The 26,954-nt window shown below is 44.2% G+C and overlaps 2 protein-coding genes across 7 annotated transcripts; one reads left to right on the forward strand and one right to left on the reverse strand.

Moving 5' to 3' along the window:
* Positions 1-592: 592 nt before the first annotated feature.
* Positions 593-24,204, reverse strand: LOC128103439 (acylcarnitine hydrolase-like). Of its 6 annotated transcripts, none has more exons than XR_008215691.1 (13): positions 22,988-24,204; positions 16,629-16,833; positions 14,974-15,115; positions 14,239-14,372; positions 13,899-14,157; positions 13,375-13,473; positions 12,999-13,139; positions 12,799-12,879; positions 12,420-12,564; positions 11,803-11,940; positions 11,242-11,314; positions 10,575-10,813; positions 593-9,751 (listed from the first exon to the last, which is right to left on the reverse strand). XR_008215691.1 is itself a non-coding variant. In XM_052727843.1 (13 exons), the coding sequence occupies exons 2-13, from the start codon at positions 20,585-20,587 to the stop codon at positions 10,627-10,629; spliced, it is 1,623 nt and encodes a 540-aa protein (XP_052583803.1). In that variant the 5' UTR covers positions 20,588-20,740; positions 22,988-23,101; the 3' UTR covers positions 10,090-10,626. The 6 variants fall into 6 exon arrangements, 5 of the variants coding, with proteins under 5 accessions (XP_052583803.1, XP_052583802.1, XP_052583806.1 ...); XM_052727843.1 differs by lacking the exon at positions 593-9,751 and adding an exon at positions 20,569-20,740 and having other exon boundaries at positions 10,090-10,813; positions 22,988-23,101; XM_052727842.1 differs by lacking the exon at positions 593-9,751 and having other exon boundaries at positions 10,090-10,813; positions 22,988-24,203.
* A 78-nt stretch (positions 24,205-24,282) lies between these two features.
* Positions 24,283-26,185, forward strand: Ciao2b (cytosolic iron-sulfur assembly component 2B). The gene is made up of 5 exons (XM_052727848.1): positions 24,283-24,460; positions 24,622-24,701; positions 24,958-25,083; positions 25,458-25,503; positions 25,951-26,185. Exons 1-5 carry the CDS (start codon positions 24,304-24,306, stop codon positions 26,046-26,048), a joined length of 507 nt encoding a protein of 168 aa, XP_052583808.1. The 5' UTR covers positions 24,283-24,303; the 3' UTR covers positions 26,049-26,185.
* Positions 26,186-26,954: the final 769 nt, after the last annotated feature.

Consider the following 26,954-nt stretch of genomic DNA (forward strand, 5'->3'; position numbering starts at 1 on the left):
TTCTTGTTTAGTCAGAAAATAAATATTTATACCTGAAGTGGGTGTGGTTACATTCCTCATATTCTATTCCAATATACTAAGCTATGGAATAAATGAGTGAATTTGAGTGCATACTTATCACTTGACAATAAAGTTCTAAAAAAAAATAAGACTATTACCTAAATCTAAAAAGTCCCCTGCTGCTGGGTGGTGGTGGCACATGTCTTTGATTCCAGCACTCGGGAGGCAGAGGCAGGTGGATCTCTGTGACTTCGAGGCCAGCCTGATCTACAGAGAGAGTTCCAGGACAGGCTTCAAAATTACACAGAGAAACCCTTCTGGAAAGGAGGAGGGGGAGGGGGAGGAGAGGAGGAGGTTGAGAAGGAGGAATTGTTCCTGGAGGAGAAGGAGAGGAAGAAGAAGAGGAAGAGGAAGAGGAAGAGGAAGAGGAAGAGGAAGAGGAAGAGGAAGAAGAAGAAGAAGAAGAAGAAGAAGAAGAAGAAGAAGAAGAAGAAGAAGAAGAAGAAGAAGAAGAAGAAGAAGAAGGAAGAAGAAGAAGAAGAAGATTGTAGATGTAACCAACCGTCTTATTAAATAAGAAACACAGAACCAATGCAAAGAAGAAAGCTAAGAGGTCAGAGCTAAGAGCTAAAATCTTACCCTTCCTCCTGCGGTAGTCCTACCTCTCCAAAAGAGAGCTACTTCCTGTGTTAAAGTCTTTATCTAGACTTTCTGTTCTGCCTTCTCATTGGTTGTAAACCCAACCACATGATCGCCTCTTCACTGCCTGTCTGTACAGACCTCCAGGTCTTCTATGGTTGGTATTAAGATTAAAGGCATGTGTATCCAATGCTGGCTGTATCCCTGAACACACAGAGACTTACCTAGCTCTGCCAACCAAGTGCTGGGATTAAAAGCATGTGCCACCACCGCCTGGCTTTCCTATGGCTTGCTAATAGCTCTGACCCCCGGGGAACTTTATTTATTAACATACAAATAACATTTTAGTACAAATAAAATATCACCATATTTCCCCTTTTCTATTTTAATAAAAAGAAAAAAGGAAAAAGCTTATAACTAACATAAGAAAACTATATACAAAAGTACAATAACTATATACAATATATAGAAGTAATAAATACCTAAACAATGTCTAGTCCATTTGTATTTGACAAATTCAGAGAAAATAATTCCATTATATATCCTATTGTATCTAATTCACTTTCTATCCTAATTAATCTTCAACTATAACTAACTAATCTTCAACTCCCTCAGAGACCCAAGAAGGAAATAATATTAGCTAACAAAAATAAAAACAGGAAGTACATGCAAGCAACTTCCAAAAAATTGTGAATTGACAGAAACAGCCAGCTGCTTGGACAGTCAGCTGAGGTTTCTCCGCAGTGTTGGGGCATCATCTTCAGCCTATAGGCTTAGCGTATCTGACAGACTCATTTGTGAGGTAGGATGTACACAAGGTCAACAGTTCAACCTCACATTGGGTGAGAGCAGTCTATATACCAGAAACACCTGAATTCCACTAGTGTCATGTCATGATTCAGGATTTTAAATTCTGGAAATTGTTGATGTTTTTTGAATTCAGCTGTCCATTCTTCTTGGCTATGTGTGTATGTGGCTTCATCTCAGCATCCCATTCTTCTCCACATCCCTCTATTAAATACCATTCTACTATTAAGAGGCGTGAGCTTAATTACTCTTCAAGAATAACTCAAGAATAACTGTTTCAGCTGCTGTTCCATTGCACATCAGAAACCATTGGCCCACTGCCTGTTCAGCTGCCTTCGAAGAAAAGGGCACTGTACCTTTTCCGGATTGTGAAGGCCACTTCAGGGATGGTGCCATATTGTCCTGGCCTCAGAAGATGCCTTTTAATAAAGCCATAACCACACTTGTTTTGGCAAGAATCAGTAGTCCTTTGTTTCGTGTCCTGTCTGTCCTGTTTGTCAGCAGTTGATTCAAGGATACTTTGTTGTCCAATGGCTAACTTTTGCCACAATGAAAGTTAACTCCAATTGCAGTTTTTTCAATGCCCATATTTTCTCTGAAGTAGATTGGACTGCCAGGAGCATATCTCATAGTCATAACAAAAAAGAAAAATTTCTAAGTTATTAAAACATTTTAAATGCCATATTCTGTAGATCTCTGAAGGGTTTGAAGATGACCTGTCTATCTAAAATATATCTGCTCTGCTCAATCTTGAAAACATACCTAATATGACTACAAGTTCTATTATAATCTCTAGCTACTAACTTTCATTTCTTTATATCCTAATAGTTGGTAATAATAACAGAAAGGATCAGAAAATTGTATTACATTGTTAAATGAGCGGTATAAATACAGTTAGAATTATACATATAGCATTTTCTAACAATATCAATTTCAATATATATATATATATATATTGTATACAATATAAAACAATCCAATCCAATGTGAAGTATTTAAAACTAGTAATTGTCTTTTTCTTTTCTTTTTTAAACATGAACCTTAAATGTAATCTCTTTTGCTTAGCCCTTTTCCTAACCCTTGACAACAACTTGTAACCAACCCCCCTAATCAATGAAAATTATCCCAGACCCAAAACCCATCAAAAGACCAAAAAAACCACCCGCTCCACACCACCTCTTTGGGAATGTGGGCGTCGTATTCTTAAAATTGCTTCCTGCTGGGTGTGGGCAAAGGTATCTTTATCCTGAAAAGAAAAATTTCAGGTTAATTGTCAAATTCTAGGAAAGGTACTATATCCTTCATTATCCAGTCTGTGTATAATGCCAAAGTTCAGGGTTTATCTCAAATCCTTATTCAAGTAGTCTTTGAGACTCCATCATTTCAGCTAGCCCTCTCAAAATTGCTCTGAGCACTTTGTAGTTCAAAGCTGATCTATAGATGATGTTTGTCAGATTAGTGATGTTATTATTGTCCATGTGGAATTGTTGTTGTTGTGGGGCCCCATCTTCTTCCTGGAGACTTCAGTGGATGTTAGGCCTGGCCGTGATTTCCTGCAGAAAACTGATAAGAGACTTGAACACAAAGACATATATATGCAGCTAATTGAAGCCTTTTTTCTTTCTAGAATTATTAGTACTCTATATGACCATATCTTAACAAAGTTTAATATATATATATATATATATATATATAAATCTTGTAAATTTTGATATAAAATTCATACTCTAAGGAAAGTTTAAAGAATCAGAATAGAATCAAAGAGTTGAGATTAGTAATAGAATAGTCCCTTAATTAATTTGGCTTTTCTCCTGTCCCATAGCAGAAGATGGCTCTTTTCTTCTGGCATGATACAAGGAGTTTGCATTTTCCTTTTAACAACATGCTTGAGTTTAAAGAAGGAGAGAGCCATTCTCCAACTCCAAAGTCAGCTTTAAATTTTAATTGAACTGGGACTATTAGAAGACCAATAGTGTTAAATCTTTAGAGAAAAGCAGAAACATACATTTAGGAAGACATAAAATTTTTTAGATGATATACCCATATGCCATTTCACTCTGTTTCCTGGGATAGATGATTTGTCCCTTTTCTTCAGTTGTCTCATTTGTCCAGTGCTCTTCAGATTCCTTAACCTTCATTCTCCTAAAAGACAAAAACAAAAACCGTTCCCCAAGGTTTTTTGGGGATGTTCCTTTTTGGCAAGTTATTATCTGATTAAATGAAAAGGCATGTGTTACTGGTGTAAGTTAGTTTAAATTGGATGTTCATGCTGGTTGATGAACTTTCACCTCCTCTAATTAAGAGGTTTCTCTTGTTCAAATCGAACCTTTATCAATTTTGATGGTACCCACAGCTTATCTTCTTCTGTAGAAACAAAAGCAAAACCTCGTCCTCAATGTAACACATACCCTGGTTTCCATTCTGAGGTCAGCACATCCTTAAAGTATATAGGCTGATTTAATTCTGTAGTTTTTCCTATTATCCAATGTCTCTCTGCAGCTGTTGTTCCTTTCTCATTGGCATTGAGAAAATTCAAAGTTAATAGAGCATTATGTAGTCTATTTCTGGGGGTTTTTGTTACCCCGCTCTGTTTATTTAGCATATCCTTTAGAGTTCTGTTTGATCTTTCTATAACTGCTTGACCTATAGGATTATGTGGTATACCTGTAATATGCTTTATATTGTAATAAGCAAAAAACTGTTTCATTTTAACAGAGACATATGACGGAGCATTGTCAGTTTTGATTTGTGCAGGTATACCCATGTTGGCCATAACTTCTAGCAAATGAGTGATTACAGAATCAGCTTTTTCAGAACTCAAAGCAGTTGCCCATTGAAATCCTGAATAAGTATCGATGGTATGATGTACATATTTCAATTTTCCAAATTCTGCAAAGTGAAACACGTCCATCTGCCAGATTTCATTCCTCTGAGTACCCTTTGGGTTACATCCTGCTGGTAATTGCGTTTGATTGTGGAAGGAACAAGTAGGACACTTCTTTACTATTTCTTTGGCTTGTTGCCAGGTTATGGAAAAATCCTTTTTTAAACCTTTACTATTGACATGATTTTTTTATGAAATTCTGAGGCCTCCAGCACATTTCCTATCAATAATTTATCAATCTCATCATTGCCTTGTGCTAGAGGGCCTGGCAGACCAGTATGGGATCGAATGTGAGTTATATATAAAGGATGACTCCTTTTCCTGATTGTACCTTGTAATTGAATAAATAGTGAAGTTAATTCTGAAGCATCAGGGATAAATTATGCAGTCTCAATATGTAATACTACTCTTTCAGTATACTGAGAGTCAGTTATTACGTTGAGAGGTTCTGAAAAATCCATTAATACCAACAGAATAGCATACAATTCTGATTTTTGAACTGAATTATTAGGACTTTGAACCACTTTACTTCAATTTTCTGATTTGTAACCTGCCTTTCCTTGTTTGTTGGCATCTGTATAAAATGTACAAACTCCAGATATGGGTTTTTCCCATACAATTCGAGGCAAGATCCAATCAGCTCTCTTTATAAGATCAATTCTATCACTTCTGGGATATTTGCTGTTAATTTCTCCCAAAAAATTACTGCAAGGTTTTTGCCAAGGTTCACTTTCTGTCCATAATTTTTCAATGTCCTCCTTAGTTAAAGGTATGACAATTTCTGCTGGGTCTATTCCTGCTATTTGACGAAGTCTCAATTTTCCTTTCCAAATCAAGTCAGAGATTTTTTCCACATCAGTTTTTAATTTTTTATTTGGTTTATTTGGTAAAAATATCATTCCAATATAATATCTTCCCTCTGCATTAATATTCCTGTAGGAGAATGTCTAGAAGGTAAAATAACCAAAATGCAATCCAGCTTTGGATCAATATGATCCACGTGCCCATCATGTACTTTCTTTTCTACCAAGGCCAATTCTTTCTCAGCTTCAGGTGATAATTCTCTTGGACTATTTAAGTCCTTGTCACCTTCTAAGATTTTAAACAAATTATTCAGTTCATCATTTTTTACCCCAACAATAGTTCTTAGATGAGAAATGTCTCCAAATAATCTTTGAAAGTCATTAAGAGTCTGTAGTCTATCTCTCCTAATTTGCACCTTTTGGGGTCTAATTTTTTGTAGCTCTATTTTATATCCTAAATAATTAATAGAATCTCCTCTTTGTATCTTTTCAGGAGCAATTTGTAATCCCTAGCAAGGCAAAATTTTCTTTACTTCTTCAAACATTCTTTCTAAAGTATCTGCATTTGAGTCAGCTAGTAAAGTATCATCCATATAATGATAAAGTATAGATTTAGGAAATTTTTTACGTACCACTTCCAATGGCTGTTGTACAAAATATTGGCACAGAGTTGGGCTATTCAACATTCCCTGTGGGAGGACCCTCCATTGAAATCTTTTAACCAGTTGAGAATTATTATAAGTAGGCACTGTGAAAGCAAATCTTTCTCTGTCATTTTCTTGTAAGGGTATTGAAAAGAAACAGTCTTGCCAGGCGGTGGTGGCACATGCCTTTAATCCCAGCACTTGGGAGGCAGAGGCAGGTGGATCTCTGCGAGTTCGAGGCCAGCCTGGTCTACAGAGTGAGATCCAGGAAAGACGCAAAGCTACACAGAGAAACTCTGTCTCAAAAAACCAAAAAAAAAAAGAAAGAAAGAAAGAAACAGTCTTTTAAATCAATAACTATGAGAGGCCATCCTTTTGGTAACAGAGTAGGCAAAGGAATTCCAGATTTTAGAGAGCCCATTGACTGAATTACTTTGTTAATTGTTCTAAGGTCTGTTACCATTCTTCATTTACCAGATTTCTTTTTAATAACAAATACAGGAAAATTCCAAGGGCTGATTGATTCTTCAATATGCTGAGCATTTAACTGTTCTTCTACCAGCTCTTCTAAAGCCTGGAGTTTCTCTGTTGTTAAAGGCCATTGCTGAACCCATACAGGCTTGTCTGTTGACCATTTTAAAGGTAGAGTTGTTGGTGGTTTTGGAAGATCATCAGTTGTTGTGCCCTGTTCTTGTATAACATGGATGGCTGGTGACCACTCTTTAGAATAATATCTTCTAATATTTCTCTCAGAAACATGTACTAGTTTATGATTTGTTTCTGAGACTGGAGGGATGTTAATCTGAGTATTCCGTTGTTGCAACAAGTCTCGACCCCACAGGTTCATAGCTATGTTAGCCACATATGGTTTTAGTTTTCCTCTCTGCTATATGTATATTTCTAACTGATGATGATGATGATGATGATGATGATGATGATGATGATGTTGGCAGCTAACACTCTTAGTGAAGTGCCCTGTTCATCTGCTGAAATGTCCTTGCAACCAGCAGTAAATTCAGGCTCCAGCAGATCTATCAGGCAGTTGTCTTCCTGTGCTCAGAGATCATCTAGCACCTTATGGAACTTTATCTTTGTCTGCCCTCTAGTGTCCAAGGAGAGCAATGCAAGAGTTGTCACTTCATGATTTCCTGTGATTGGTCTTCAAAACAGTGGATGAAAAAGAGGGACTTGGAGTACCTGGGAAAACTAGAACCCCAGAAAGGCAGTTTCTCAGAGGCAAGAGGCTATGGCCATCTCAGCTCTATAGGAAGAGGAACAATCTGTGTGATGACAGAGATAAAATGTTTTAGGAAAACACTTGCAGACAACATGATTTGGCACTTTTATATAAAGACAAAATTGAAGTGGGAAGTTTTGTTTTGTTTAGAGGATAAATAAAAAACTTAAAGTGAAAATAAGGTAAGAATGGAAATTAAGGATGGGAAGACCACAGAGAATAGAGTGTCACAGGAACCAGAAGTGTGCAGGGAACTGTAAAAGGCAGAAGGGCCCTCAATAGATGAATAGATGCTCAGGGAGACAGAGGAAAGCAATCTCTTCTGATGGACATGTCTGGGCCTCCTGAAATCTCCATCCTCATTTCAGACACCCACAGTCAAACATCTTCACAGTATGGATGGCATCTCTGTCCATGTAACTTACTGAAGCATCACTGATGCTTGACCCTTCTTATAGCAACAGACATCATAAAATTTGCAGGCAAATAGATGGAACTAGAAAATATCATCCTGAGTGAGGTAACTCAAAATCAGAAAGACAAACATGGTATGTACTCGCTCATAAGTGGATACTAGATGTAAAGCAAAGGATAACCAGACTACAACCCACAGCTCCAGAGATGCTAGCTAACAAGGAGGACCCTAAGAAGGATGCATGGATCACTTTGGGAAGGGGAAATAAGGTGAGATCTCCATGAGTAAACTGGGGGTGACAGGGGGAAAAGAGGGGAGAGGATGGGGGATGAGAAATTAAGGGAACAAGATGGTCAAGCTGGGGGAGAGATGGAGTGGGAGAGCAATGAGAGAGATTTCTTGATAGAAGGAGACATCATTGGGATAGAGTCAAACCTGGTGCTAGAGTAGTTCCCAGGAATCCACAAGAATGACCCCAGCTTAGACTACTGGCAATATAGAGAGGGTACCTGAGCTGGCCTACCCTGGTTACCAGATAGGTGAATACCTGAACTGTCATCATAGAGCCTTCATCCAGTGATGGAATCAGATGCAGAGAGCCACAGCCAAGCACCAGGCTGAACTCCAGGAGTCCAGCTGAAGAGAAGAAAGAGGGATTATATGAACAGGGGGGGTGACAGGTGTCAAGATCATAATTGCAAAATCTCCAGAGCCTACTGAACCAATCTCGTAGGAATTCACAAACTCTAGACCAACAGCTGTGGAACCAGCATGGGCCCAGGTAGGCCCTTTGCATGAGGGAGACAGTTGTGTAGTTTGGTCTGTTTGAGGGACCCTGGCACTGGGAACAGGATCCATCCCTGGTGTATGAGCTTTTTGGAGCTCATTACCTATGGTAGGACACCTTGCACAGCCTTGATTCAGGGGAAAGGAGCTTGATCCTGCCTCAACTGAATGTACCAGGCTTTGCTGACTCCCCACAGGAAGCCTTACCTTTTTGGAGGAGAGATAGGGAGTGGGTTGGGTGAGGGAAAGCCATAGGGGAGTGGGAGGAAGGATGAGAGGGGAAACTGTGATTGGTCTGTAAAATGAATTTTTAAAATTTCTTAAGTAAAAAAGAAACATTTTTAAAAAACACACAAACTGGGCAGTGATGGCACGCAACTTTAATCCCAGCGCTCGGGAGGCAGAGCCAGGTGGATCTCTATGAGTTTGAGGCCAGCCTGGTCTACAGAACAAGATCCAGGACAGGCACCAAAACTATACAGAGAAACCCTGTCTCGGAAAAAACAAACAAACAAACAAATAAATAAATAAATAGATAAATATTTTTAAAACCCACAAAAAAAAAGAAAAAATAATAATGATCTAGAGGACCAAAGAGAATTTGAGTTCCAGAAGAAAGCAAGAAGTAGCCTGGAACTGAGAAAGGCCAAAGGGCCCTCCATGCAGTGATCAGGCAGACCATTTTTTCTGCTGAACAGTTCATACCCCACTACACAACCCACAGTCAAACATCTTCACAGATCTATGCTGTGATCATGCAAATAGGGTCTCATCACATTTGTAGAGCCCTTGGAATAAAAATAAACCTTGATGGAAGCAGACAGCAAGGAACTAAAGTGGTTCTTCTTGTCACACACACACACACACTTTCCCAGGATCAAAACACAAATGAACATGCCAAGACATGTATCTCACTTGAAAAAAAAAGTTCCTTTCCCCATTTGAGGACAAAAATAAATTGAATTGTTACAGCATCGATCATTTGTGACAAATTATGGAGACAACAGACAATGAGGTTTTCAGTTGTTGGCAAACTTGCTGGCTGATGTGAGGACATTAATGCTATATTCTGAAAGGTTTTGTGGCTCAGACTTGTATGTTGTAGCCTGATATCCAATGTCATGATTATAAGATTGGATCCACTAGGTAATGGCCAGGCTATTAACACCATTGTTTGTCTATTTTACTCAAGGAGGACATAAGGGGCAAACTTTGAGTCAGAGAGTTACCCCTCTCCATATGCCAAATCTAATGGCTTTCTAACCCTGAACTTCATGATTACCAAATCTAGAAACCAATTTCTATTGTTTATAAGCCATACTGTTTATGATACATACTTAAATACATAGTGATATACATACTCATCTGTATAGTTATTATATATTTACATATAGTGTCAATATTTAGAATGAGTTACCTTTGCATTTCTGAGTTCATTAGATCCTCCACCTCAGTCTTGCTGGTAGTGGGGCCACACATCTGTCACAACACTCAGCTTGCAGCTTATTATGATTTTCTCATGGCATCTTGAATATCCTAAGACACCAACCAGTGCTGTTACTAACCAGGTTATAATCAACTCATAGATAATGGATAAGTGCTGTGAGATGTTCTGTATGTTAAATGTGTTGCTCTGATTGGTTAATAAATAAAACACTGATTGGCCAGTAGCCAGGCAGGAAGTATAGGCAGGACAAGGAGAGAGGAGAATTCTGGAAAGTGAAAGGCTGAGGCAGAGAGACGCTGCCAGCCACCACAATGAGAAGCAAATGTTAAGATACCAGTAAGACACAGGCCACGCGGCAACTTATAGATTAATAGAAATGGGTTAATTTAAGATATAAGAACAGTCAACAAGAAGCCTGCCACGGCCATAAAGTTTGTAAATAATATAAGCGTCTGTGTGTTTATTTTATAAGTGGGCTGTCGGACGAACTGCCGGGGCTTGGCGGGACCCAGAGAGAAAACTCCAGCTACAGATAGGGATTTCCTGTGAGATGTACACAGGGTTTTACCTGTGTACCCACACACACCTGATGTGTTCAAAATCATCCAAAGCTTTTGTTTCATTTGAAGAAATGTAGGATTTGGGAAGAGGAGAACGAGGGTTGGGAGAAGATGAGGTAAAGAAGAGAGGAAGAGATGCAGGTCCACTAGGACACAAAGCAATGTTGGCATCCGCTGGGGCTCACACAAACACACTGTCATGGGGAATTTATTGAACACATGAAACAAGACAGGACCCAGACAAACAGGGTACCAGTGACACACTTAAGTGTGAGCTGAACAGACACATGAAGAGGGGATGCATGGACACATGAAGGATGGAGTCAGCCCTCTCTTCTGAGTGTGGGGGCACCTCAGGTTGACTCCACTTCTACTCAGGACACTCCACTATGGTGCATAACATGCTATAGCTCTGCGTGCTTGTTCTCAACATCCTTCAGCTGCTGGATCTTCTGAGGCAGAGTCTTGGTCCAGAACTGCATCCTGCTGGCCTTCAGAGCATAGCCCACAGTAGTCTGGATGTCCAGCTGCAGGTACTGCTCATCCTGGGTAAACACAGGCCAGTGGGGCAGGTCCATGCTGTTGGGGTTCCTGTGGACACACCCCCATGTTAGGGTGCGGTGAGGATCACTATGAGTTATGCTGTGAACAGACTTGATCCCCTACTTTGGGTCAATATGGTGTATGAAACAGGCCAGAATTTAAGGAAACAGAAGGATGGTCTCAGGATAGAGGCAAAAAAGAAACTCCCAGTAGTGTCACTCCATTAGGGGCAAGACCATCTGGGATTTTTTTCCTTTCTTTCTATAACGGGCTCATGTATATAAAACTAGAGCAGTTTAGCCACACACACCAAGTCACAGGGATATGACTATTGACTGACACTCATATGGGACCACTGTGTGAGAGGAACCTCCCCCTGAAGAATAACCTGTCATGTGATAAAGGATCTATACTGCTCCTGAGGCTACCACAAAGAGGAGAAGGCCCTGAGAGATTCAGGGGGTGTGTCTTCTCACCCATGTCTTGCAAAGTTGGCCCAGTACTTCATTATCTTCCTGCTCAGCAGCTCCTCCTCCTCAGTGAAGTCAACTGCAGCCATGAGGAAAAGAAATGTTCAAGTCCTAGTCGCCCCATACACCTGCCACATCCACAATCCCAACTACAGCCTAACTGCAGTGTGCATGTTCCCCATCTGCTGGGATTCAGGTTCTTCCATTTCTAACACTCCCCTTACTTGCCCCAGCCTCTAACTGAACCCACCCCCTCTACCTCAGCTTATTCTCAGTCCAGAGGCTCTTTCTTTGCTCTTGCATAGTCATTTAAGGAAACATCATGGCATAAATTGTCCATCTCTGATGACAGGCCTGACACCATGATAAGGGTGGGGACAGGGACAGAAAGTAAAGTCTGAATTGTAAAGGATTCAGATTATAATCCTAGTACAGCATTTAGAGCTATAAGATGGCTGTGATAGGCTCTCCAAGACCCTCAGTTTCTTCACTTGGAGAGTGAGCTCAGTCATTCTTCTGTACTCACCTGGATCCCCATCCTACTAATGGAAAAAAGGGAAAACTCACATTTGCTGCCCCAGTAGGAGGATCCAAAGACAAAGAAAACCTCATCACCATGGTCAGCCTTCACATGAGATGGTCTGACATCTTTGAAGAAGCTGGGTGAGTGTTGGAACTCGTAGAAGTAGACAGGGGCAAGAGGACCTAGAAGTGTAGACACATCGTGACGTAGTAGTCTCTTTCCTGGACCTATCCTCTCTCATCCTTTATGTAAGATGCCTTGATCTAAAGTTGTCACAATGGCTGGGAGTTTATCGGAGTGTGGACTACAAGGCTAAACCATGAGCCTTTGGAAAGGCCTTGGTTAAATCATGACCTTGAGTAGTTAGAGGAAGTTCTAGCGCATCATAACCTCACTTTCCTCATTGTGCCTGGTAAAGGTATCATGTTCTTACACTAGACATGAGGATTTACTGAGTCCTCAGAAGCCTGGGACCAAAGAACAAATAAAGACACCAGAGGGATGTCCTTGGACCCACAGCTCTGAGACCTCTCCTTGGAATCAGGCCTCTTTTTCTTTGTGACACTACAGTAGATTAACCATGTGGCATTATGCATAAGAAATAAGTATTCTTCCACTAGCTAGAGTGCCAACCCAGAGTCATATTTATAGATGTATTCACTCTGAGCATGTGCTACTTGCAAGGCAGGGGCCACAAATACGGAGTCTTCCATCATCTCCTTGAACTGTGCTAGGAGAATCTCAGGGTCTTCAGTGTCTCCCAAATACTCCTCTACCAGAATGTCAGCAGAATCAGGAGGCATCATCTAGTTCAGAGGGATCCAGAAAAGATGTGTTAGGAAAACTTCAGCACCAGGCATCAGTATCCTCAGGTGAAGAGAGAGGGGTCTGAGATGGGAGAAGGTAATTGAGTAAAGGACAAATTAAGGGGGACACCATTACAAAACAGAAGTATACCCCATTCTTTGCTCAAGTGGCTCTTGGCAATGGCAGATAACTAGAAGCTCGCTGTCACTGGCCCACAATATTAAGAGTCTTACCAGTTTTGTTGGTGTGCTCTGTAGAACAGCCTGAATGGTCTCTCTGTCCACTTTTTCCCCAGTATCAATGTTGCACAGGTACTGAGAGGTGGATGGAAAAGTTCAAGTTGATTTTTCAAATAAGGTGTAGTTGGGGCTGTGGAGCTCTGAGCACCCTCTCCCATCCAATCACTTAATCAAGGAGTTGTATCTGGACTCACAGTTGGGATGTCCCAGCCATACTCATCATTGTTGACACCTATGATGCTGGGGACAGGTCTAAAATCAGCGGAGACCAACAGCTCCTCAGGATGCCTGGGAAAGAACTCTCCATCCACCACAGCAGGGATGATCTTGAAGACCTGAGGGGCATTCAAGGTGAGGGATCAAATTCATGGTCCAGATATTTTCTGATGTCAAATAATCCCATGATTTCCATTCATATCCCTGGATTAGTTGAACTTGTATCCATTTTGCATTGACAGCTACAAGGGCATCAAGATATGCACATTAGCTACATTATCTCCGAGTAAAAAGGACTTTCTGTTTCACTCCCTATCAGACCCCTTCCAAGACACTAGCACCATGCAATCAAACCTTGGTGATATCCAGAATCTCCTCTTCACTCTTGCCTCTCAGACAGCCCACCAGGGACTCTGAATCCATCTGATTACATCCAGAGAGGTTGGCCACCATCTGTACAGAGCACAAACAGGAGCCTGTTCATCCTTCCAAGCAGGGAAAGTTTTCCTAATAATCCTAGTTAGTGTGGATTCCCCACAAATCACAGTGGGTAAAGTGTGTGGGTTACAGAAGGAATGCAATTGTTCCCACTTCCCCAGTGTTGATATGAGATAGACAGGGGAGCTAATGCACCTGCTGCAGTGCATCTGGACACAATGCGAGATACTAGGTACAACTGTTTGGGACAGAGAAAATATTCAGCTAGGTGAGGCAGAGGTGTATGCAGTCTGACCCTTGAAACCTTCAGCAAGGAAGAAGGAAAAAGAAAGTCCTAGGTATCTCTATATTTACTGCATTCAGAGAGCAGGCAGAACCAGCAGTTCTGAGAGTGAGGGCTGGGACAGAGGACTAGGATGGGGAGAATTGAGGGAACTCACTGTGTAGACCACCTCAGCAGACTGGGAGACGAGACCAGGCAGCAGGGCCACTCCACTCTGCATAACGGCTCTGTGGAAGAGTCCTTTGGACATTGGGGACAAAACAAGTGAAGACACGCTTGCGCCACCTGCTGACTCGCCGAAAATAGTGACCTGGTCAGGGTTGCCTCCAAAGTGGGCGATGTTCTGCTGGACCCAGCGCAGGGCGGCCACTTGGTCCAGGTAGCCCCAGTTGCCTCTGGCATGCTCATCCCCAGTGCTGAGAAGTGGCAGGGGAAGGAATCATAGGGCTGTCCTGTTTCTGCCCAGCTTCCAATTCCCTGCCCAGCCATGGGCTCACCTGAAGTAACCCAGGATACCCAGGCGGTACTGGATAGTGACCACCACTATGTCCTCAATGGCTGCTAGCTTCGATCCATCATACATAGAAGCCATGCCCAGAACCAGTCCTCCACCATGGATCCATACCATCACCTGGTAAATAATAATAATAATAATAATAATAATAATAATAATAGATCACTCTCTTACCAGCCCAAGTGCCACTTGTCATCTAGAATACCTATTGCTTTTTCTCTGAAACTGCTCACATAGACAGGTCCCAGCTGTTATGATCTGGTGAAAGCTCCAAATTCCAAAAGGAAGAAAAAATTCTCAACCTTTTGTCTGTCACCTGAACCAAAATCTGTCTCCGATTCTCTAGGACACCCTCAGAGAAGGAAAGACATGTGTCTTTCATGGTCACTTATGGAAATAAAACAAGTACCCCCATCTTACTTGCCAAACAGATGAGTCAATTTTTATTACTTGGATAATCCAAAGCTCATCTCAGGAAAATCTAATTGAGTTTTCTGAGCACAAGCCCTGAATACATTGTTACAGACTCTGACTTCTCGGTGCCTCCAGGGATTTCTGTCCCTAAGCCCATGAGTTAACTGTCTATTGTGAGAAAGAAGGAATTCTTGAACATAATGCCAGGGTCTTTACTGAAGCAAACCCAGAATGATCTTAGCCCTCTATATTCCTTCAGAGGAAATGTCCTTCCACCTCTAGTTAGTCATGGCCTGATACTCACAGGGAGGTTGGAGTCCTCAGAAGCATGAACAGGTGAGTAGATGTTGAGGTACAGGCAGTCTTCAGACATAGAAAGAAGAGGTGGGGTGCTTGTGAATGGGGTCTGGGCTAATGCACTCAATACACTGATATTCTGTAGACACCTGTTGATGATAATAAACAATTAACTATTCCAAGGACTGAACTGTAGTTAAAGCAAGAAACTGGGTAGTGCTGTGGGATGCTCTTTGTGTTTAATGTGTTGCTCTAATTGGGTAATAAATGAAGTGCTGATTGGCCAGTGGCCAGGCAGGAAGAATAGGCAGGACAAAAAGAGAGGAGGGTTTGGGGAAGTGAAAGGCTGAGTCAGGAATCACCAGTCAGACACAGAGGAAGAAAGATGTAAAAGTACCGGTAAGCCATAAGCCACGTGGCAAGATATAGATGGATAGAAATGGGTTAATTTAAGATATAAGATCTAGCTAGCAAGAAGCCTGCCACAGCCATACAGTTTATAAGTAATATAAGTTTTTGTGTGTTTACTTGGGTCTGAGCGGCTGCAGGAGCTGGGTGGAAACAGGAAAACTTTAGCTACAGGGTAGATTTACTCCTAGAAAACTACTTGCTGGGAATATGACATCATTTTCTAACGACCCTATTGGGGCTGGAGTGATGGCTCAGTGGTCACTAGCCCTGGCTGTTCTTCCAGAGGACCTGGGTTAGATCCCCAGCACTGACATGACAGCTGACAACCCTGTACCCTAGTCTCAGGAGATCTGGGGACACTGAAAGCATATGGAACATAGACATACATGCAGCAAAACACCCATATCCATAAAATAATAAGTAAATAAAATAAAGTCACTCCTTCACAGATAAAGGTCTCACGCTGGGGAAGCTGTGATGGAGTCCAGAACTGCATGCAGATAGAGATTTGGATGATCTCACATCCTATTCTATTTATTGGGAGTTCAGGAAATTGAGGGTCCTAGGAGTCTTCATGGCACCCTTTGACCATGGGTTTTGAAATATTTACCACTTCTCCCTATCCCTATTAAGGCCTGAAAAGGTGAGTTGTCCTTACAGTGCTATTGCATAAATGGGTATCAATTAGTTTCCCACAAGGTAGTAGGAGCTCATTTATCTAAAATTTCCATTTTCAGGGTTCCTCATCTCTCCCACAGGCCTCCTCATTGTTAGCATATGCACTTGTTCTTGTCAATCGACATCTGCTCATATGGGTTGGCACAGTGACTGTGGAGGGTACTGTCCTTTGGGGACCACTGCTTCACTATTTAGGATTCTTCAGTCTCTGCTATAAAAAAGGAGTTCTTCTGGTTAAGTGATGGAGTCTGATCTCCTCCCAGAGACATTCCCCTAGTGTCAGAGACACATGACATAACCTGACTCTCAAGACAAATGTGCCTGTGCTCCCATCTGCAGTACTCAAGGCTAGCTCCTTGTGTGGGCAAAGCACTGAACCTTGAGCCTGGCACTGGTTGTTCCATTCAGAATCTGAGCAGGCACTTAATAAAATGTAAGTGGGAATCCCCCTACTCCATGAAGAAGGGGAACAGGATGTGGGATTGAGAAGTAGGAACCACTGCAGTCTGGGCCATAATCAGATCACTAGCCCACTCCTGGGCCTGAAGTCTACTGGGCCCCAGAAGAGCTTACATGGCAGGATGGGAAGTTCCATCCCTCACACCACTCCATGGTTCAGGGGGCTTAGGAGGAGCAAACCGCAGAGGTCCTACAGGTGGCTTGGCAAAGGGAATTCCCAGGAAAGTGTGGACTCCCGTGTTGATATCCTCCAAGTGGACAAGGCTACCCTGCACCTGTCCAGTGTGTGTGTTCCTGATGGGCCTGGATGAGTCCTGGCCTGTAAATAAAGAGGTGACAGCTCAGTTAGTCTGCCCAATAGGCCACTTTTGTTGCTCTGCCCTTTCTATCCTCTGCTCAGCCACATCAAAACACCCTGGACTGAAAACACAGGATTTACATGTTTCCTACCTCTTACAGTCTTCACTGAGGTACCTCCAGGTCTAGTCCATTCACCAGACTCAACTAGGCACCATGGGACTCAAGGACATCATTCAGCCCTATGAGCTTCCTGCCCTGAGCCATATATGTGGCAATGACACAGTCTCCTCTGCATCAACTGTATGTGAGCCAGTAGAGGGACTATTCGGTCACGCTGAACATTATCCCATGTAGCCTAGCTGCATGCACGATGTTTCATCCTCACAGAAAAGATCTCTATAAAGTTCACATGAAATCTGGTAAACTGTCCTTCCCACCAGAGGCTGTAAGCCATAACCCAGAACAGGGACAGAGTTTATGACCAACAGGTGATATCAAACACAGATGAAGAAATTTCATTTTCTGCTTTCCTTTGTTTGTTTGTTTTTTGTTTGTTTGCTAGTTTGTTCTTTATTTTCTTGACACAAGTTCTTGCTAAGTAGTCCAGACTGGTTTTGTAGTTGGAGATCCTCCTGTCTCAACCTCCTGGGTGCTAAATTTGCAGCTGTGTGGCTACACCCAGATCACGCTCTTCTTCTTGAGTAATCCTGGGCACTACATGTCAGACTCTGCTATTTGCTGTCCCTGTGGATCAGAGAGGCCTGGGAGGTATAGAGGGGATGGGACATGAATCTTTTTCTTCTTATAGTTGTCGGTGATTCTGAATCCAAACATTCAAACAAACAACATAAAATAACAGCCATGAGTGAGTCTGGCAGAACCTGCTGTCTAGAAGGTGATGGTGATGCCCTGAACCCTGGCAACAACAGGCAAGAGTCCCAGGCTGAGGTGAGTGCAGTCTCCTTAGTGGAGAGGCCTGTCTAGAGGTCACCAGTAATCACACTAAGAGGATTTGTAAGGGGTATCAAGGGTTGCACACACACCCTGAGCACAGTGCCCTCTGACTCAGCTCTGATAAGGACCTGAAAATTGTTGACTCTCCCAAAGGACATGCTACTTTCCCCAGAAACCAAGACCCAGGTAAGGAACATGGAGAAGGGAACCCAGATTTCTAGGTACAACTGTAGGTTGTAGGACTGGGACTGTCTGCATACCTTAGTGGCAGCCAGTACCTTGGGCAGGGTATTTGAGGAGTGCCATGGCACGTCTCTATTCTGAGAGTGACACATGAGGACTCTTCAGCAGCATGAAGTTATGCTGTTGTTATCCAAGTCAGTAGCAGCTACAGTTTCAGACACACAGAGAGGAAATGTCCCCTCTGTTCCTGTATCCCTTGACATTTATATCCAACACAACTGAGAGCCCATCATGGTGGGGTAACTTCTCAGTATTGGAGGTCCTCTGTCCTCCCAGACCCCTTGTTTGGTAGAGGGGCTAGACTCTGGACTTTTGTAGGGAATTAGGAGATTCATATTTCCCACACTGCCATGTCCTCCCACGGTCTCTTCCTCCCTGGTACTTTCAGTCCTGCAACCTCAGCATATAACTCTTATCAAGTTTTGGCAGCTTGGACATGGGTCCCCCATTCCTCCCTAGGTAGTCTCACCCTGCACAGAGAAGACAAGCAGAAGCCCACAAGTCAGAGAATTCAGCCATCCAGGAAGTCTGTCTGAAGGCATGCTTAGCTCCCAGTCCTGAGTCTGTGCTGCTGTGTGTGATCAACCTCCTGTAAATGTCACAAATATATGCACTTGCCCCTTCAGGAACTTTGAACCAAAGGAGATAGTCTGAGTGGGGACAGAGGGCGGGGCAGTCCAGGCCAAGGACCTTGAACTCTACTGGCTGGGCTGCATGGTGGGAACCAATGAGCAGCAAGTGAGGCAAAGCTGCCTCCCATTCCTGCTCTTCCTTTAGTCCCCTTGGGAGGCACAGCAGGGACTCTGAAGCCCTCTTTCCCAATCTGGAGTCCCCATATCAGACTTATTAAGCAGTCACAGGACTACAAAACATATTGGGGGAAAGAGGGTGAAGCAGAAAGCTATAACTGGAGAAGCTGGGGGCTTTTCTGAGTAGATGCATTCTCAGGATGTCACAGATTGAGAATGGAATGGAACTGAGGAAATGTGACCTGGGTAAAGGGGAACTGCATGCCCATACCCACCACCCTGAGAACACCTCCCTGCTTTCAGACTTACAGTTCCTGAGTCCCAGTTATGGGTTCCTCAACACTTACATTGATCTTAGGGTCTTCATGTGCCCCTCCCAGCTGTGCCTTGACTGTTCATGAATCACACTGCAACTCTGCCACCATACCATAGTCACTTGGCCTCTTTACTGTAGCTACTCCGGTGGCCAGCTTCTCTCCAGTTCACAGGTGCTAACCCACATGCACTGGAGCCTGCTGGCTCTAATACTGAGGACAGTCTGGGCTCTTGGGGCCTGAATTAAAGTCCAAATGCAGGCCATTGAGCAGGAGTTTCAGAAACATGGTGAACCTTGGCAGACTACATCTGAAAGGACACAATCAGGAGCTCCCACCTAGCCCATCCTGATTTTCCAAATGTAATGTCATGAGGTCCAATCTCAGAAAGACTTTAGAGCCACCTAAGAACGGGCTTTGGTTCCATTTTCCAGTCCCCCAGAGGTCTACAGAACCCACAGAACCACACAGAAAGACTTAATCTATGGCAGTTTTCTGGTCATTTCCCTGGTATGGTACAACCACGGCTTGTCCTATCACCCTGCTCTCAGTTTGCTGTCTCCTCCTCAGCACACTCTGTGGTCACAGCTCCTGCCTAGGCAATGCTCTCTCTGCCCTCAATTCCCTGTTTGAGGAACAGCTGGAGTATGGAGGCTGAAGGCCCTCAGCTCCTCCAAGCTCCCTGTCCTAGGACCAGTTTCTTCAGTTAACTGGACAGCATGGTAATCTTCCGAATCCTGGGCTTCTGCACCAAGCTGGAGGAGGGTCCCCGTGCACTCTGCTACTTACTGCACTGGCTTCAGAGGCTCTGCATTGATGATGGAAAGACCATAGGAAATGTGGACTGGAGAGTCTCATCAGTCATGTTCTGAATATGAGGAAATTGTCAGTGTGTGTGTGTGTGTGTGTGTGTGTGTGTGTGTGTGTGTGTGTGTGTGTGTGTGTAGAGGGAAGGGAGTAAAGCTCAGGGAAGTGTCTGAAATGAGACACCACTACACACCCAATCATTATAACCAGATTATGACCCATAAGCAAAAGTGTTGGCAAAGCCATTGAGCATCTGATACAGCTACACATGGCTAGAATGGAAGGAAAATGATTACATGGTGATTGGGGATGGCAACTTCACATCTTCTCTGAAAGTTCAACACCTTTCTTCTGTGACTCAACAGTTCTACTTTCAGGAATTTAGCCTGAAGAAACAAGTGAATGGCATCACATCAAGTCATGGGTTTTGTTTGTTTGCTTGTATTTTGTTTGGTTTTGAGACAGGTTATCTCTACAGAGCCCAGGTTGTCTGAGAACTCACATTATAGACCAGGCTGGCCCAAACTCACCGATTCACCTGCCTTTACCTCCTGAGTGCTGGGATTAAAGGCATGTACCAACATGCCCAGTCAAAGTCTTGTTTGAACAAGAGCATGACAGCTTGATTAAAGTAGCCCAAACCTAATGTCACTCAGATGTGCTCCAACAAGTGGTGTGTTCACTCACCATCAAAGGAAAATGCCATTTGAATCTCAAAGACATTATCTCAGTGACAGAACCTCTCACACATGATTCTTCTCTGTGATAGGGTAGACAAGACTCTGATGTTTCTGAATTATATTCTATTTCCAAACTTCAACTCCAGAAAGAAGTCAGTTGGTTGCCAGGGAACAGGGTTCTGGTCCATGGTTTATGAAAAGGAACATAGAGAAATGTTTGTTGTTTAGTCAGAAAATAAATATGTATACCTGAAGTGGGTGTGGTTACATGCCTCATATTCTATTCCAATATACTAAGCTATGGAATAAATGAGTGAATTTGAGTGCATATTTATCATTTGACAATAAAGTTCTACAAAATTAAGACTATTACCCAAATCTAAAAAATTCCATGCAGATCAGTGGTAGTGGCACATGTCTTTGATCCCAGGACACGGGAGGCAGAAGCAGGCGGATCTGTGTGAGTTCCAGGCCAGCCTGGTCTACAGAGCAAGTTCCAGGACAAAACAACACAGAGAAACCCTGTCTGGAAAAAAGGAGGAGGAGGAGGAGGAGGAGGAGGAGGAGGAGGAGGAGGAGGAGGAGGAGGAGGAGGAGGAAGGGCGGAAGGAGGAGGAGAAGGAGAGGAAGAGGAAGAAGCAGAAGAGGAGGAGGAGGAGGAGGAGGAGGAGGAGGAGGAGGAGGAGGAGGAGGAGGAGGAAGAGGAGGAGGAAGAAGAAGTAGTCCCCTGCTAACACTCTTGGTGAAGTGCCCTGTTCATCTGCTGAAATGTCCTTGCAACCAGCAGTAAATTCAGGCTCCAGCAGAACTATCAGGTAGCTGTCTTCCTGTGCTCAGAGGCTATCTAGCACCTTATGGAACTTTATCTTTGTCTGCCCTCTAGTGTCCAAGAAGAGCAATGCAAGAGTTGTCACTTCATGATTTCCTGTGATTGGTCTTCAAAACAGTGGATGAAAAAGAGGGACTTGGAGTACCTGGGAAAACTAGAACCCCAGAAAGGCAGTTTCTCAGAGGCAAGAGGCTATGGCCATCTCAGCTCTATAGGAAGAAGGATCTAGCTGTGTGATGACAGAGATAAAATGTTTTAGGAAAACACTTGCAGACAACACGATTTGGCATTTTTATATAAAGACAAAATAGAAAAGAGGAGTTTTGTTTTGTTTAGAGGATAAATAAAAAACTTAGAGTGAAAATAAGGTAAGAATGGAAATTAATGACTGGAAGACCACGGAGAATAGGAGTGTCACAGGAACCAGAAGTGTGCAGGGAACTGTAAAAGGCAGAAGGGCCCTCAATAGATGAATAGATGCTCAGGGAGACAGGGGAGAGCAATCTCTTCTGATGGACATGTCTGGGCCTCCTGACACCCCCATCCTCATTTCAGACACCCACAGTCAAGCATCTTCACAGTATGGATGGCATCTCTGAATGAACGAACTGAAGCAACACTGATTCTTGACTCTTGTTATAGCAACAGACGACCTTATTAAAATGGTCCTGTTTGGAGATTCTCCTTATTAATGCTTTTTCTTCAAGGGAGAATCCTCCTGAGAAAGTTGTGCCATGCTGCAAGATGAAATGAGCTGTCTGCTAGTGAGAAAGCCCGGCTCCAGAAAGGGTGGAAGTTTGTGACCATATTGTGAAAAATCAGCATAAGTGCTCACTCCTGTACATCCTGGACATTCAATAAGACCCTGCCAGCTTGATGGTCCCTGAGAAACCAAGTCTGGGTGGGACAGAGAGGATGGGACCCAACTCTGCCCTCTAGTGGTTGTGAGTGATCTGACCACAGGAGTCAGAGCCAAAGATTTTTCTAAACAGGAAACAGGATGGGGTCAGGCTGAAGTTTCTGCCTGCCAAGGCACTGGTGACCTCCATATGCTAGCTGACAGCTGGCAAAGGAGAAAGTCTGTTAGGGAGGAGCTGAGGGATAAAGCAAGTACTGTCTCCTCAGAGCAGAGCAGATTCAAGTGGCCTAGCAGGGATCACCAGGGTCCACATTAGGATGTCCTGGGGTGAGAGACATAAAGGGCTGCACACACACCCTGGACATAGTGCCATCCTGGCTCAGATACTAATAGGGCCCACAGACTGCCTGACACATCTCCTTTGCCCTGGAAGCGAAGCCACTCTTTTGCCCCACGTTCAGGTCAATCACATGAAGAACAGAACACTGGGGCCTCCTAGTGCAAGTGTGGGATGTGGGGGCTGGGGGTTTCTGCATCTCCTTGGACAAGGAACCTTGCTGTGAGCCTTGTTCATCAGTCAGTGCTGGAGAGCACATTCAGAACCAAATGCCAGAGGGACAGTATTATTACCATCATTATCCTTTGGTGTTTAACGGATCCAACCACTTCCACAGCCACTCACAGAGAATGAAAATGTACCAACCCTCACCCACCCACCTCTACCCAAAGGTTTCTAACCTCCAAGACAGGCACTCCTCAGAGCTCCTATGCTTGACTGGATTCTGTACTGGGTGTCCTCAGAAATATCTGCCCCTCCAAATGCTACAAGAGATCCTGGATGTCTAAACGTTGTTGGCATTCATTGGGTGGGTGCACTATTCCTCTTCTAGCTCCTCTCCATGGTGCATCCTCACCTTCAATCTCGGCCTCCACTTTACACAATTGTGTAATTCCCACTCAAGTCTCTGTCCCCTGCGAGGGTCTTCTGCTGCACTGGCAAGGGGAGAATCAAGGGCCCACAAACCACAGCGTTTAAACAGCCAGAGAGTCTGTCTGGCCACATTATCTTCAGCGTCTTGGTTTGTGTCTGCACTGCCGTTAGACATGCTGTGTCTCACAGACAGGCAACAGCATATCAAGGCCTCCTCCAGGAGAAGTGTGACCTGGGCACTGTAGGCTGGGCACAGGGTGTGCCTGCAGGAGAGTTCCTGAATAGGCTAAGTTCACAGGCTGCAGTGTGCCTCTGACCAGCAAGCAGGGGACAGCCTCCTCCCAGGGGGCAATGGTATGAATCCCGTTAAGACACCAGGAACCTTTGTCTTAAGTCTTGAATCGCTGTGTTAACGTCCCCTGTAACCACATTCTTACTGTGGGAGTTTGGCTGGAAGAAGAATGCAAAAAAGCTCTAAGTGGTCCGTGGTCGGGCCTCAGATGGAGAATAGGCGGACCTTTGGGGGATTTAACTGGGTGGAGAGTATTCGTGTGCACACACTGGGAGCGCGGGGTGGAGTGTGGGGCGGGCTTCCGTCCAAAAAATCCTTTTTGCTTTCAGGACTCATAGTTTACGGGGTCCACCTTCAAGTATACACCATGTTATCTATTTTAGTTCCTGGTGTGAGGCTACGTAGGCCTTCCCCAACTCATACTTGAATTTGACGGTTTTTTTTAATAACACTCCTCCCCTGTAGGCCTTCTTCTCCAGTGGAATTCACGCTCATGGTCGCTTGTCTACTCAAAAAGCATGTAATGAGTGCCTGCCGATCCCTGCTCGGGGAAACCAGCGTGTCTTTTGTGGACCTACGGTTCCGAGACAGCCGGAGAGCCGCAGGAGTCTCTTCTGGTGTCCTGGCGAGAGCTACCAGCGTTTTCCCGGCTCCGAGGAGCAGGCACGACAAATACACTGCTACTTGCAAACTACCCGCCGAGTCCCGGGAGCCTGGCATGTCCCTTGCGCGACCCCGTAGTCACACCACGCCCTCTCCTCATTCCCAGGAAGTGCGCCGTAGGAGCGGAAGTACACACCACCCGGGGGTTGTGGGAACCGCAGTTCCAGGATGGTGGGCGGCGGCGGCGGTGGCGGCGGCGGGGGTCGCGGCGGGCTCCTAGAGAACGCCAACCCCCTCATCTATGAGCGCTCGGGGGAGCGTCCAGTGACGGCGGGGGAGGAAGACGAACAGGTGCCGGACAGCATCGACGCCCGCGAGATCTTTGATATCCGCCGCTGCTGGGCGCTGGCGGGCCGGTGGGGGCTTGGGGTACCGGGAAGAAGTGATGTGCAACACGCTGGTGGAGGGTTGTCCCGGTCAGGCATGCCTGCCGAGGTTCTGAATGGGCCGAAACTTAGAGTCAGTCCCTTTTCCTTCACTTGGCACATCTTATTCGCTCCATTAATGACCCGGAGCATCCACTGACACTGGAGGAATTGAACGTAGTAGAGCAAGTTCGGATTCAGGTGAGTCACCAACAGTATCAGAGAGTGAGAGCTTGTTCAAGTAGTTTAAAAGGTTCCATTATGCATTAGAGGCCGGCGTTCTCCATTCACAAGCACCTAAGAGGATCTTGGGGTGGGGAGGGTGTTTTTCCAGTTTATGGATGTTAAACCTGAAGTCCATGACAGTTAGGTAACTTGCTCAAATCAATAAACTAAAGGGAGGGTCTCTGTGCTGGGGGCGGTCATGTGATCTTTACAGTCTCCCTTGTCGATGCAGGTTAGCGACCCCGAGAGCACAGTGGCAGTGGCTTTCACACCCACCATTCCACACTGCAGCATGGCCACGCTTATTGGCCTTTCCATCAAAGTCAAGCTTCTTCGATCCCTTCCCCAGCGTTTCAAGGTCAGTTGGAGTCCAGCCTAAGGGTGAAACAGCTACTGAGGAGAGGGGACAGCAGAGTGGAGACTGGAAGGATCCCAACTCGCAGAGATGAACTGCGAGGAAACGCCAAGCCGATGTGACAAGAATACAGGAAATTCTCCAGAAAATAGTGAGGAGTGTGGCAGAAAGGGCAGCTGTAGAGGGGCAACAGCAGCTAACCAGGTCCTTGGGTAGAAGTGCATTGACTGCAGGTGGGCTTGGGGTAGGACAGAAGGGCCAGAATCCAGAGGAGTGATTGGAAAGGATGATATGGAGGTCGTGTCTGGAGGGAAGGGAACCAAAAAAAAAAAAGGACAGATGAATAAGTGCTCAGGCCCGGGTTGTCTTTCTCCCAGATGGATGTGCACATTACACCTGGGACCCATGCCTCGGAGCATGCAGGTTAGTGTGGGCTGGTGGGGATGGATGTTGATTTTTTTTTTCCCCCTTAGGTCCCCAACTGTATGAGACTTCCCCTTTGCTACAGTAGTATATAAGGGAGGTTAGGACTAGGGGTCTAAGTGAATAAAATTGCCAGACTACAGCCTAGACCAAACTGGCCTGACTTAAGTCTCCTGCTTCCCATAAACTCCCCTTCCATATTCCCCACGGACATTGTGTCAGGCTTCAGGAAATACTGGCGCAGACTGAGCAGTCCCTGGAGGTATGTGGGGTATTCCTGACAAATAAAAGAGTATGGGCACAGGTGATAAGGATAGCCTGATGAAGGCTTGGAGTCCTCGGAAGGTGATAAGAGACCTTTATTGGTAGAGATGTAATCTGTACTGAGGCTAGAAGCCCTGCTGGAGTTCCTTTAACCCTGTTTTCCCACCCCTCTTTCCTTCCTAGTGAACAAACAGCTTGCAGATAAGGAGCGAGTGGCAGCTGCCCTGGAGAATACCCACCTGCTGGAGGTCGTTAATCAGTGTCTGTCAGCCCGCTCATGAGCCTGGCTTTTGACCACCAGCCTGCACACAGGTGTCCTGGCCTCAGCTCCATGAAGGGCTTGTGGCTTTGTTTTTGAATCACTGACAACGAGAAACTAACATTTTTCATTTTGTAATAAACCCTTAATTTATATCCATTTCCCGGCATGCCTTAGCATCTTTCATGATGGAGTCATCTGGGGTTGCGGAGGGGATAGTGGTGGTAGGTGCCTATGAAGGGTAGGTCCATGAGGTGCCCCATCATTTCTGATTTCTCTCAGTGGAGCTGGAAAGATGTCTCAGCAGTTACAAACACTTACTGTTCTTACAGAGGACCTGGATTAGGTTCTTAGCACCCACATGAAGGCTTATAACCATCTGTAACTTCAGTTCCAGGGGATCCAACATTGTCTTCTGGCCTCCATAGGCATGAGGCACACACTCATACACATAAAATTGGTAAGCTGGATGTGGTGGTGTACACTTTTAATCCCTGCACTCAGGAGACTGAGGCAGGCAGATCTCTGATTTTTGAGGCCAGCCTGGTATACATAGAGAGTTCCAGGATAACTAAGACTATACAGAGACCCAATCTCAAAGAAATAAAAATAAATCTCTCTTTTTTTTTTTTTTTTTTAGTTCTTCCAGTGTTTCAGTTAGCAAAAGTTGCAAATGTAAAAAAAATTTTTTTGAAGAAATATATAAATATACCTGGATAGCCAAGCCACCAATGGGTTGTTGTAATACTGGCCTTATTTGTGTGTGTTTACAGAACTATTTCTAGAGGAACCCACAGAAACATAAAAAATGATGTCCTAAATTGATAAGTTTGTTGTCTTGGTTTCTTGTCTGTTGCTGTTGTAAGACACCATGTCCAAGGCACCTTCTAAAAGAAATGTTTATTTTAGGGCTTACAGTTTCAGAGGG

This window comes from Peromyscus californicus, unplaced genomic scaffold, assembly GCF_007827085.1.
Source record: "Peromyscus californicus insignis strain IS unplaced genomic scaffold, ASM782708v3 Scaffold_8__1_contigs__length_139910024, whole genome shotgun sequence".
Taxonomy (NCBI): domain Eukaryota; kingdom Metazoa; phylum Chordata; class Mammalia; order Rodentia; family Cricetidae; genus Peromyscus; species Peromyscus californicus.